The sequence below is a fragment of the Rhea americana genome, unplaced genomic scaffold, assembly GCF_003343005.1.
Source record: "Rhea americana isolate MKP2758 unplaced genomic scaffold, rheAme1 scaffold_6, whole genome shotgun sequence".
In the NCBI taxonomy this organism is placed as follows: Eukaryota; Metazoa; Chordata; class Aves; order Rheiformes; family Rheidae; genus Rhea; species Rhea americana.
In genome coordinates, this window is record NW_028186756.1 from 205,761 (window position 1) to 216,343 (window position 10,583).

The 10,583-nt window shown below is 45.7% G+C and overlaps 1 protein-coding gene across 3 annotated transcripts in view; it reads left to right on the forward strand.

Moving 5' to 3' along the window:
* AMOT (angiomotin) overlaps window positions 1-10,583 on the forward strand; it is a 52,547-nt gene that overhangs the window by 27,538 nt on the left and 14,426 nt on the right. For all 3 annotated transcript variants that reach the window (XR_014897661.1, XM_085319708.1, XM_085319709.1), the window contains 2 exons: window positions 51-143; window positions 2,759-2,904. Coding sequence is in view for 2 of the 3 variants with exons in the window: in XM_085319708.1 (XP_085175834.1) it covers window positions 51-143; window positions 2,759-2,904 (239 nt within the window). In the remaining variant the exon portion in view is untranslated. The remainder of the gene's footprint in view (window positions 1-50; window positions 144-2,758; window positions 2,905-10,583) is intronic.

Sequence of the window (10,583 nt, forward strand, 5' to 3'; positions counted from 1 at the left end):
CTTGAAAGTTTTTGATTCTTCAGTGTTTCTTTTGTTGCAAAATTCTGCAGAACGTATGGAGACAGCCAACAARCAGCTTGCAGAAAAGGAATTTGAGGGGTCTGAGGACAATCGGAAAACCATCTCTCAACTCTTTGCACAAAGTGAGTTACATATTTGTTATGGGTCAGTAGAAATGCTCTGGTCAGTCTGGGAAGGATAAAGAAAATGCAGCAGGTTAGCATAGTTCAGATCTGTCAATCAGTCTGTTTTTCACTTTGATGGAAATTGAGGCAGCAGCGTTCCAAAACTAGCAGTGGAGAAAGGAGGTGGAATAAAGCATTGCCTTTCTGTCAGTGTGTAAAATCCATTTGATGGCATTTATTAGAGATTTCAGAGCAAATAGTGTGCAGTTACCTTGCAAAATTAGTGTTTACCCCATATTGTGCAGGWTAATTTTTGCACCTTTTTTGTCCCCTGCAAGCTTTGGGCTTAAGTCTTAACAGACTAGCAAGAGTCTTGGCATGAGCTGGGGCCAGTGGGCCTGGGACTCTGAAGGTCTCCCATCTCTTTAATTTTCCACTGACATACCCAGTTCAGCAAAAATAAAGGGGATTAATGCTGTCTCCAGTATGCTGGGCTGGGTAAGGGTCGTGGATTCTGTCCACAGCAGTGGGTTTATCACAAGGCAAACCAAAACTACAAATGTGAAATGTTGCTTTTTCTTGTACTGAAGCGTCTTGAGGCTGACAGTAGCAAGCCAACTTTCCTCTCATCCYATGGTATACTCCACCCTTCTGATAGTGCTCGCTTTTCTCCAATTGTTATATAGAATGTAATGCAATAAAATTGCAAAATAGAGAAGATTTTCTGTGGTGCAACACTCATTGCTGCTTCTCTGACAAATGCTGGTATCCTTTAGCTTATTCCTTATGACTTAACGTTGCAAGTGGATGGCTATCAGGGCATGAATTCATCTCTTGCAGTGGTGGTGGTAARTCTGTCAGGTTGGTCCAGCTTTTAAACTGCGTTGGTGGACTTTGAGATTCAAAGATGACCCAGAGAGGTGGGAAGATGTGTTTTGTTGCGTATGATATCTTTCTGAAAGAAGGCCAAAGCTGTGAGGCCTTAAATGCCACTAGGCATTTTGGATGAATATGGAAACCTACCAGTGCTGCTCCGAAAGCCTAGCTGCAAGCTCTTACAGATTAACAAACAGGCTGTTGGCACTGATTGATACCTTCTGGTGTAATGCCACCCTGTCTCATCTCTACCCATCTTCTGCAATATACTGTAGCAGGCTGCTACTGTCAGCAACTCATCTCCTGGATGGAGGAGAAATACTAGGGTGGGGGAAATGAGTGAAAGAATAGACTGGTGGTAATGTTAACCTTCATCAGTTTGTTCCTTACAGCATGAGCTAGCCTTGAGTTTGCTCTGCAGGGTTCTGGAGCGCTTTCTTTGTGCACAGCTTCCTTTTGCAACCTCTGTGTGGGCTGCACAGCTTCCATAGCAGAAGGGAATCTGCAGCTACTCCATGTTGCTAAAGCTTTGCTCAGGGCTCTCTGCTGGCAGAAGAAAGGGAATAATTGTGGTCCTGTAAATATAGTTATGCAGATGCTTACACAAATGGGCCTGTATATTCCATACGCAGTCTCTCCTAACATCCCGGATCTAGTTCCTGTTTTTCGAGCCTTCCACTCCTTGTCCTCATTCCTTTGTCATGGGATATTGGTTTCTGGAATGCAGTTTCTCTGGTGTCATCAGCGCTGGGTGTAGATCACTCCAGGGAGTATTCTGTGGTTATGTATCCAGTGAGTGTGCTAATGTTATCATTGTAGCTGGCTGGCTTGAGCTGAGAATGACAACACACCCAGAGGACATCAGCTCTCTGTTGTGGCTTTGCTTTACAGGCTTGTGTGATAATTTCTCCAGTCCCCAGCTATTTTGTCCAGTTTATTTTTTCTAATGAAGTCAGTTGCCCTGTTCTGAAACAATGTAGCTGCTCCCACCAGATCCAGCTCTTTCTGGAGAGCTGCTGAAAAAGAAGAGTTGCTGGGTTTGGAGTGGGTTTTAAAGCTTTGGGTGTGAACTTGCAGTGCTGGGCAAAAGGCTTTCCTGAGCTGCAGATCTGCTTTGAGCAGGGCAGGTACACGTGCCTCAGTTCTGGCTYAGAGAGACATTTTTTAAGGACAGCAGAAGACGACTGGGGAGTTTCCATTGCTCACTTGTTTCCTGGCTCCTCTTGTGAAACTACCAGCAAAGTGGGACAAGTGGGTGGTACTCTGAGGAGGGCAGCTACCCCAGGCAGAGCCACCTTCCTGTTTGCGGGGTCAGCATGGAAAAAAGGAGCACAAGTTTTTCAGCCACAGAAGCCTGCCATCTCCTGCCTCCAGCCTGCAGTATTAAAATTACTCAGATTGTTTTCTAGTACTGAAATATCAGAGGTGAAGAGGTGCCAAGTTTCACTAGCTGTCTGTATAATCAGAGCAAATTGCCTAACTGTACTGAGTGATGCACCTCTACCCCTCCTCGCTAGCATTGTGGTGCGTTGTTACTTAAAATGCCATCCCTGCTTTTCAGGGTGGCAAATTCTTCTCATCCTTGAAAGCCGCGTACTTTTTTCCCCTTAGCAATAGATTTGCGTTCTCTCTTTTTTTTGGGGGGGAGTTCCAGTAGAAGTTGCCCCATCTTTCCTTCGCCTGTGGAGTGAAGGACTGCTAAAAGCTGGATAGAGAAGGACTGCTGTCTATTGATAGTTCTCGCTTTATTTTGGTAGACAAGGAAACACAGCGAGAAAAGGAGAAACTGGAAATAGAACTTGCTGCTGCACGCTCCGCAAATGAGGACCAGCGAAGACACATTGAGATCCGAGACCAGGCCTTGAACAATGCTCAGGCCAAGGTGGTGAAACTGGAGGAAGAGGTAAGGATGCTGGGAGAGAGAATCCAGGAAAGCTCACGTTCCAGTAAAAGTKACTGTGGGAATGAGTTTGTTTGGTGCAAATTAGGAGGAAATCTGCTTGCTTCAAAGYTGTTTATATCGGCTTAGCTTTGTGTTGGTTAGCTAAACCACCGAACTGCGCACAGATAAGCCACAAATCTCTCTTTCCTTGGAAGAGCTTTTGCCTAAGCAGCCACATTGCATTTTCTTTTTGTTTTAACCTATAAAAGTGGACCTGAAATTCCAGCCCTGGCAACCTTCTGAACTTGGCAGAAGTTTGTTTCTGGGTGGACTTTCAACTAATAGCAAAGGACTCAAGCTTGTCCCCATGCCAGGTGTTCCACTTACACTAGGTTATCATGGAGCACAGCAATGCAGATAATGGTGTGTGCCCAGGATTCATAACAAGCTGGGCACGACCTTGGTTGTTTTCTCTCCCCTCTCTCCTTCCTTCCCAAGAGGGAATAATGCATTTGAGCTGCTTAACTGGACAGCTTTCACAGCTGTGTCTTTTGGAGCCTTGTCCCTGCCACTCTCACGTGACTCCCACCTCCCTGCCCTTCTGCGTCATAGCGTCTGTCCTCTTTCCTCCTGCCCACTCCTTTCCTCTCCAAGGCTCCATTTTCCGCTATCAGCCTCTGCTTCCTTTGCTCCTACTCTTCCTCCATAGAGAGCCTCTAGAGGAAATCTCATGACCAAGCAGATTTCCTCCACTGCAGATTTGTTCTCTCCTCCTTCAGCTCTGCCATCTGCCAGCCTACCAGCTCTCACCACCTGCAGCTACATCCAGCTGCATCTTGCCATCTTGGAGATGTTGCTCAAACCATCCCCTTGTCTGCTTCTACTCTATTCTGGATTCCCTGCTGCAGCAGAGGACGGTGCTCAGGAAAAAAACTGAGCTTCTTCCTCTCTTGTCTTGTCTGCCTTCCTCATATCTCCTGGCACAGATGTAGCCTTTTTCTTAATTTTAATCTACTTTTTGGTAAGCTCTGTATTTGCTCCAGTACCCCTTCTCCTGAATCTCCCTATCCATTTCTTTTCCTGCTGTCCCTCATTTTTACCCCTTGCAGTATGCTTTTAGTCGCTTCCATTTCACGGAAAGCCTCCCTCAGTCTCTCCCTTCCTGGATTTGCTCTGCTCATTTAGGTGCTGATGCAGGGTTACCTGTCATCATACTTTGGCTGTATCAGCCTCCTTGCTTCCCTTTCTCCACCACATCAAATGCAGGCTGTTGGTCTTTGCTTTCCAAGACCGCTGTGGTTAGCCCCATTCTGTTTGTTCTCTCTCCTTGTTGTTGAGAGGGGTCTCCTACCAGTCGCCCTGTTTCCCCCCTTTCTTCTGAACAAGCACCTCTGTGCTTTCTCCCAGGCTGCCTTCACCTTTTCTGCAAACACCGCCAAAGCTGCTTTGAGCTGTCCTTCGCTGTGATGCTCAAGACAAGGTTGGCAGTGGCTAGCCACAAAGYCTACTGCCTCTCATGCTAATGCAGAGTCTGTCTCGCTTGGCCTGCCTTGTGTGTGTGCTCCCGCCTGCTGCCTCAGGTCCTGGGCTTAGGCTCTCAGGGCAGCGAGCTTTCACTTGTATAGTGCCTAGCACTGCCAGGCCCTGACCCATCACTGGGGAAGCAGCTTCTCTATGAATACAAATTACAATAATTAAAGAAAGAAAAACAAGAGCAGAGTCAGCAGAATGCTTRAATATCACAGCCCCAGCATGCACAGCTACGAGTCCATTGATTTCRCTAGAACTGCAGCATCTTCTGGCGCAGCAGACTTGCACCTCTGTTGCCCAGGAGGAAGGAGATTATAAGGTGAGGATATTTTAAACATGAAATGGTTCTGTTTGGATCTAAAACTGTTCTGTCATGTGAGCCTGCAATATATTGGGCTCTTTGTCATTAAGAGACTCTAAACATCTGCTGGGAGATCAACTATGCAAGACRTCCTCGTAGCTTCCGTGGAACTATGCGCCTGCTTGAGTCAGCATGTGTAAAGGTGCTGTGATCAGCTAGGGCCAGCACACACAGTGCTTGGCTAGGTCAAGCCTCTATGTAGGTGCTAGTATTGGCTTCCTCATAGTGAAGTTGTAGCCTTCTTTTTAAGACTACCTTATTTTACCAGAAGAACTGAATATAGTGCTATTGCAAAATACTCTGCCTAGGTAAAATAGTAAAATAAGTAAATCTGGGCTAGGTTGCATCATACCTTAAAAAACACATAAACACGCGTATGCTGATACTGAGCGAAATGCCGTAGTCTAGTTTGCATTGAGGGCTTGTGGTCGTTTGCATCCAACCTTTGCTCGAATCCCAGGGTGCTCAGGAAGTGCCACCCTTCCTGTTGTAGATAAATATGGAAGCGTCTCAGGGAGCAGGAATTAACTCTGCTTTTTCCTAGAGGTGAAGGGGACTAAAGGGAAAAAAGAAGAGGTGAAGAGTCATTTTTGCAGGTTTCCCAAATTGCTTTTTAATGAAATACTTAGGATTATAAAGCATTTGTTGCCTTATTAGCATTAAATTGTGGGAACTTCTCAAATCCCTCAGCTATTTGGTAGCTTTCCGAAGGACAGCSAAGCAAGCCGTTCAGTGCCCAGAGCACCTTTGAAAAAGAATGCAAAATGTCATCCGGAGTTAGTGGCATTCGGTGACCAGGATATATGAACAATTTGTCAATTATTTCTTTTATTCCTGCCAGCTTCATTTGAGTTGCTAGTCCCTGCAATTGTCAGGAATTTCCGATCTCGTCCTGCAGAAGAGGGTGGAGATTCTTACGCTAAGGTTTGGCAGCCAGTCTGGCTCGAGGCCTCAGGGGGGTGTGCGTATTTCAGTTGTTGCATCCTGCAATGATTTTTCAGCTTTTCAGTGAGTTTTCAGTTTTTTTCCTCCTTCCTTTTTGACTTCCTATTAAGCAGAGCTATCCTGCCTAATATTCACCATGTTCTTTATTAAAAAGAACTTTTTATTTCCATTTTGAGTGCTGTAAGCCACATATCGCTATAGTTGAGTTCAAATGTTGCTGTAGAATCAGAACCTTCAGATTCTTTTTAAAGTCCCGTGCCTGAATTGCCAGTTTGGGCAAAAACACCCACATGTAAAATATCTATATTTGTCTACTTCTATGGATCATCGTGAGATTTTATATATGTTGGATTGTAGCGTCCAAGATAGAGGGAAGAAAGAGAAACACACAGAGGAAAGGAATGCTTTTGGAGATGTCTAAATATAGTGTGAAGCAGTCAAAAGCAAAAGTGGACATGCACAGCATATTTCCCCCGGTGTGTTAAGAATGGTGAAATGACTCTTCAAGTTTGGGGTAAGCTGCCATTAAAATCATGTAGTGTGGAGTTTATTTCTGCAAAGTGGTAAAATGAGTGAGTGATCATGGGTATGCAGGGGATACGCATACTTAAATATGTCTACAAACAGACCTGCAGAGTGTGTACATGTTGTATGTGTAATATTTAAACTTTATTACTTCTCTGCTATACATAAAGATATGCAGTAATTTAACTCTTATTTTCACTTTTTCATTTTCATTCTTTGCTTTACTAGATGTTTCACAGTAATGCTTAAGCTACCAGCCCATCAAAATTGCTTCTAGTAAAGTGTTAGTCTGTTCTTTTTTTAAATCAAAACTTCAGATTCTTTTCATTACATGAAATAAATTTGAGATAAATTGAGTACATTTGAAGTAAAATGCATGCTGACTTAAAAATATGTATCRCAGTTGAAACTGGTCAGCGATAACAGTATTATCAACTAAAAAATATCTTTTGTTGGAGCGTGGTTTGCTGTGATAGTCTCAATTTTGCTGTCAGCATTTGAACGGCTGCTGTGCGCAGCAGGTGCGTAGTCGGCAGACAGGCCCGTACGTGGGAACGTTTAAAATAGTCACGTTGCCGTGCTTTAGCCAGGACCTGCTAGCAGACACCCTAAGAGCCTTCAGCAAACAGCAGGGCTAACCTCCCCTTCYGGCCTGAGCCGAAGGGGAATTGCAGGGTTTACAAAAAGGGGCGCCCTGACCGCTCTGCGAGACTCTGGACGCAGGCTGGCTTATGTCGAGTCCTTACCAGGCTTGTAATACTGCACCACAGAGTTTGTTTAATGCCAGCTGCCCTACCTAACCACAACTGCTGGATGTGGAGGGTACAACTGCTACTGCTTTTACTGCTTTAAAAGAAGTTCTTAGAGCTCACACTGAATCTGGTCACTTCTGCTTACCTTAATTGATTCCTACTGTGGAAGATGACACTTCAAGTTTAAAAAAAAATAAATAAAAAATTAGTGTAACTTGTACTCGCTTGCTCCACCTCTTCATAAATGCCATAAGGAGACAGTTTTGAAAAATAGTGACTACCACTAAGATGTAAATACCCATCCACTCTGCCATCTTCATGCATGTACCCTACACTAGAAGGAGAAACTAGACATCCCTGCTAATGGGTAAGAACAAGGAAGGTGGGGGAAGGGAGGCAGATTGAATGAAATATCTCTTCTAAAAATGGCTTAAATTTAGAGGCTATAAGATCTTTCAGCCATCAGAATTCAACATAAACCAGATACCAGAGCTTAGATACTATATTCATTTCCCACTCTGCTATCACAGAGAGAAATAGTGCACTATTTCTGATAACACTGGGGGTTCTGTCTGTGGGGACATGTAGAAACATTCATTTCCAAATGACAGCTTTTGTGCTTCGTATGCTGTATCTGAGATACTTTCAGAACAGAGCTTGGGCTTGTAGGGAAGGGACCCGAAGGAGAGTTTGAGTGCTTGAAGGCTTGTCTGTTCTTTTTAGCAATCATGTCTGTGGGTCTATAAAAAGATACTCCTAGTCCCTGCATGCACAGGATCTCAGAGCTGTATGACTGTTCCTTTCAGGACAGAGCTGCTTTTAAAGGGAATGCTTTTTGGAAGTTTTACTCTTCGTGGATGGGTAGAGTGGGAAGGAGAGAAAATTCCCCTTCTTCCCTGTAACGTGTGCATGTGTTTAATGACCTGTATCTCTGTAATGATGCAGAACTGGCTTTTTATTACCATGTCTCTACCGCTCATATTCTGCCTGTTAGTAATTTTCCAGAGGTGACTTTGAGAGTTATAACTTATTTTAACACAAACAAGCAGAGAGATGCTTATGACATTCCCATGCAAGAAGCTCCCTAGCAAGAGGATAGTGTTACCGAATTGCTTCAGCATGAGTTCTCACTGGGGCCAGTGGCCCGCCTTGGGCCTGAATTCAAACAAACTGCGGGTTCAAAGGCATCCTGGAGGAATATATTCCAACTGCAAGAGGGAGAGGTGATTTAAACATGCTTGCTGTCTTTTTTTTTTTTTTCAATACTACATTTCTGCCATAGAGAGCAAATTCCTGTGGGGAAACACATTTTCAGCTGCATCTGAATGCATCCAGCTTTAGGATAAACCCAGACTATAATGAGAACACCCTGAATATATTAAAGAAAGGACTTTGAAGAYATCAGAAGTAGTGGGTGGGAGACAAGCAGATGCTGACGAGTGTTACCAATTTGCTGAAATAGGAGCTCTCCAAGATGAAGAGGGTAATCGCTGGGTTTGTCAAAATGCCTGGGAGGGTTTCTGAATCATGGCTAGCTATGCAGGAAGTCCTCTCGTCTTCCCCAGAAAAGCGCTTTGCTGAGTAAACCATCCGGAAGCGATGAATCTCTTTGTGGAGGAAGCTCCGTTCTTGCTGCTCACCTGCCACATCTGGGGCTGCATTTGTTGCACCAAGGCAGCGCCAGTCCAGAAGATGCCACAACCTCTGCCGCYCTGGTGCCTCGTGACCTGACAGCTCGTCAGAGCTTTTCTTCTGCATGGACTCGGGATCTCTGAAGGAGCTTGCATGGCTGCGAAGCCTAAATCAAAGCAAGGAACAGAGTTCATTAGCCTTTTATCGTGGTAACCTCTTTCCTGGTGGGCAGTTACAGTGATAATCCTGTTCACTCCTGTTCTTGTCAGATAGGGCCRCTTTGTTCTTGGCCATTGGTTTAGACTATGCGAATGCTCTCTGTAGCAAAGAAACCTCCAGGTTTCCGGCCGCCTGGCGTTACGTCATCGTAGGAAGTCTGTTCTGCGAAGAGCTTCTGAGGACCAGTTCCCACTTTCCGCGGTTCGGTGAACGTACTTGTTTAATCRTTTCATTCCTGTGCATTCAGAGCGGCTGATTCATTTCCCTGTGCTGGAAGCCCTGCAGTTAGGGAATATCAGTGCGCCGGCATTTTCAGGCAGTAAATCTCTGACTAAGCTGGAACTGGATCGCTCTTCGGTCAGCCAGATCTCTGGTGAGCAGCGCCGCCTCCGAGCGTATCCTGTGTGTCTCTCTGCACTGGAAGCTCCCAGCCGGCGCTTGGTGGTGGAAAGCAGCCTTGACAAGGGAAGGAGGAAGTGAAATGAAGATGGCTAGACTTGATCAGGGAGCCAGGGAGTCTTTCTGGGGTATCCCCTGCATCAGTTTGCGTGATTGTGCATCACGTTCCTGCAGGGAGCCCCAGGCCTGTCCTCGCTTGCTCGATTTTTCTTGTCCTCAGTCCTGTTGCAGAATTTATATAAACGTCATAGTGGATGTGAAGTGCAAGGTGACTGCTCTTGTTTTAAACGGTTAAATTAGAAAACACTTGATAGAGTTGAAGCCTGGCCTCTCGTTTCTGGTTGGGACATTTTAAAGCAGTTGGGGATTGACCTGGAGAGGACATGCATGCTGTTAAAGTTGTCCCACGTGCTGTAGGAAACGCTGGGGAGGAATACAGTCCTGCTCACTGCTCTGCTGTGCTTCCAGACATGCGCTGAGGTTGCTTTGAGATCTTGCAACCTTAAAGAGGTGTTATAATAAAGGTAGTATTATAAGCGCTCTGTATTTCCAGGGCACCCTTCAAGGCAAATGGTTCCAATACATTGTGTAAACATAAGCTTGCTCCTTAGTTAAGTGCAGTCTCGTCAAAAGGAAAATCATCATCTTGTCAAATTTATTTGAAATTATGTCTGGAAGAGTGTGACTGCATCCTCGTAAAGGTTTAGGAACGTGCTCCGAGCTAGAGCACGGGTTCCCGAGGAGGCCTGCGGCGGCGGCCCTGACGCCATCTCCCCGTGGCGGCCGCTCCTGGGGCCTTTCCGCCTGTCCCCCGTCTCCCTTCCGTCTGCGGCGCCCTGCCGCTGCTCGGGAACCTCTCTGCGATTCCTGTCCTAGGAAATCACCCCCATGCTCTCGGCTCATGGTGGTGAAACCCTTCCGTGCTTGGGAGAAAAGTCGCTGCTCCTCTCTCTACTGAGAGGAGGCATCCAGTCAAAAAGAGTTTTTTTAGAAAAATTGACTTCACAGGTGCAACTTCTGCAGAGAATCCCGGTTCACGTGGAGGTAAGTCGTTCTTGAGGAGCGTCCGCGGGAGCAGCGACGGCAGCGTTGAAGCGAGTGGCGCTCCGAGAGCGCGCTGCGGGTGACCGAGCGCAGGCGCGGCGGGGAGCAAGGGCAGCCCGTATGTAAAGGGTGGCTGCGTCGAAAGATGCCTTAGGRAAGCTACGTTTTTTGTAGCACATGCACACGTCTAAAACTTACTGAATGTCTGCATTCTGCAGAATTTGAAGTGATTTGAAGGATTCCTGAATTAATTCTGTGCTTAAACCATTAAGAACCCCACACATTAAAAAAAA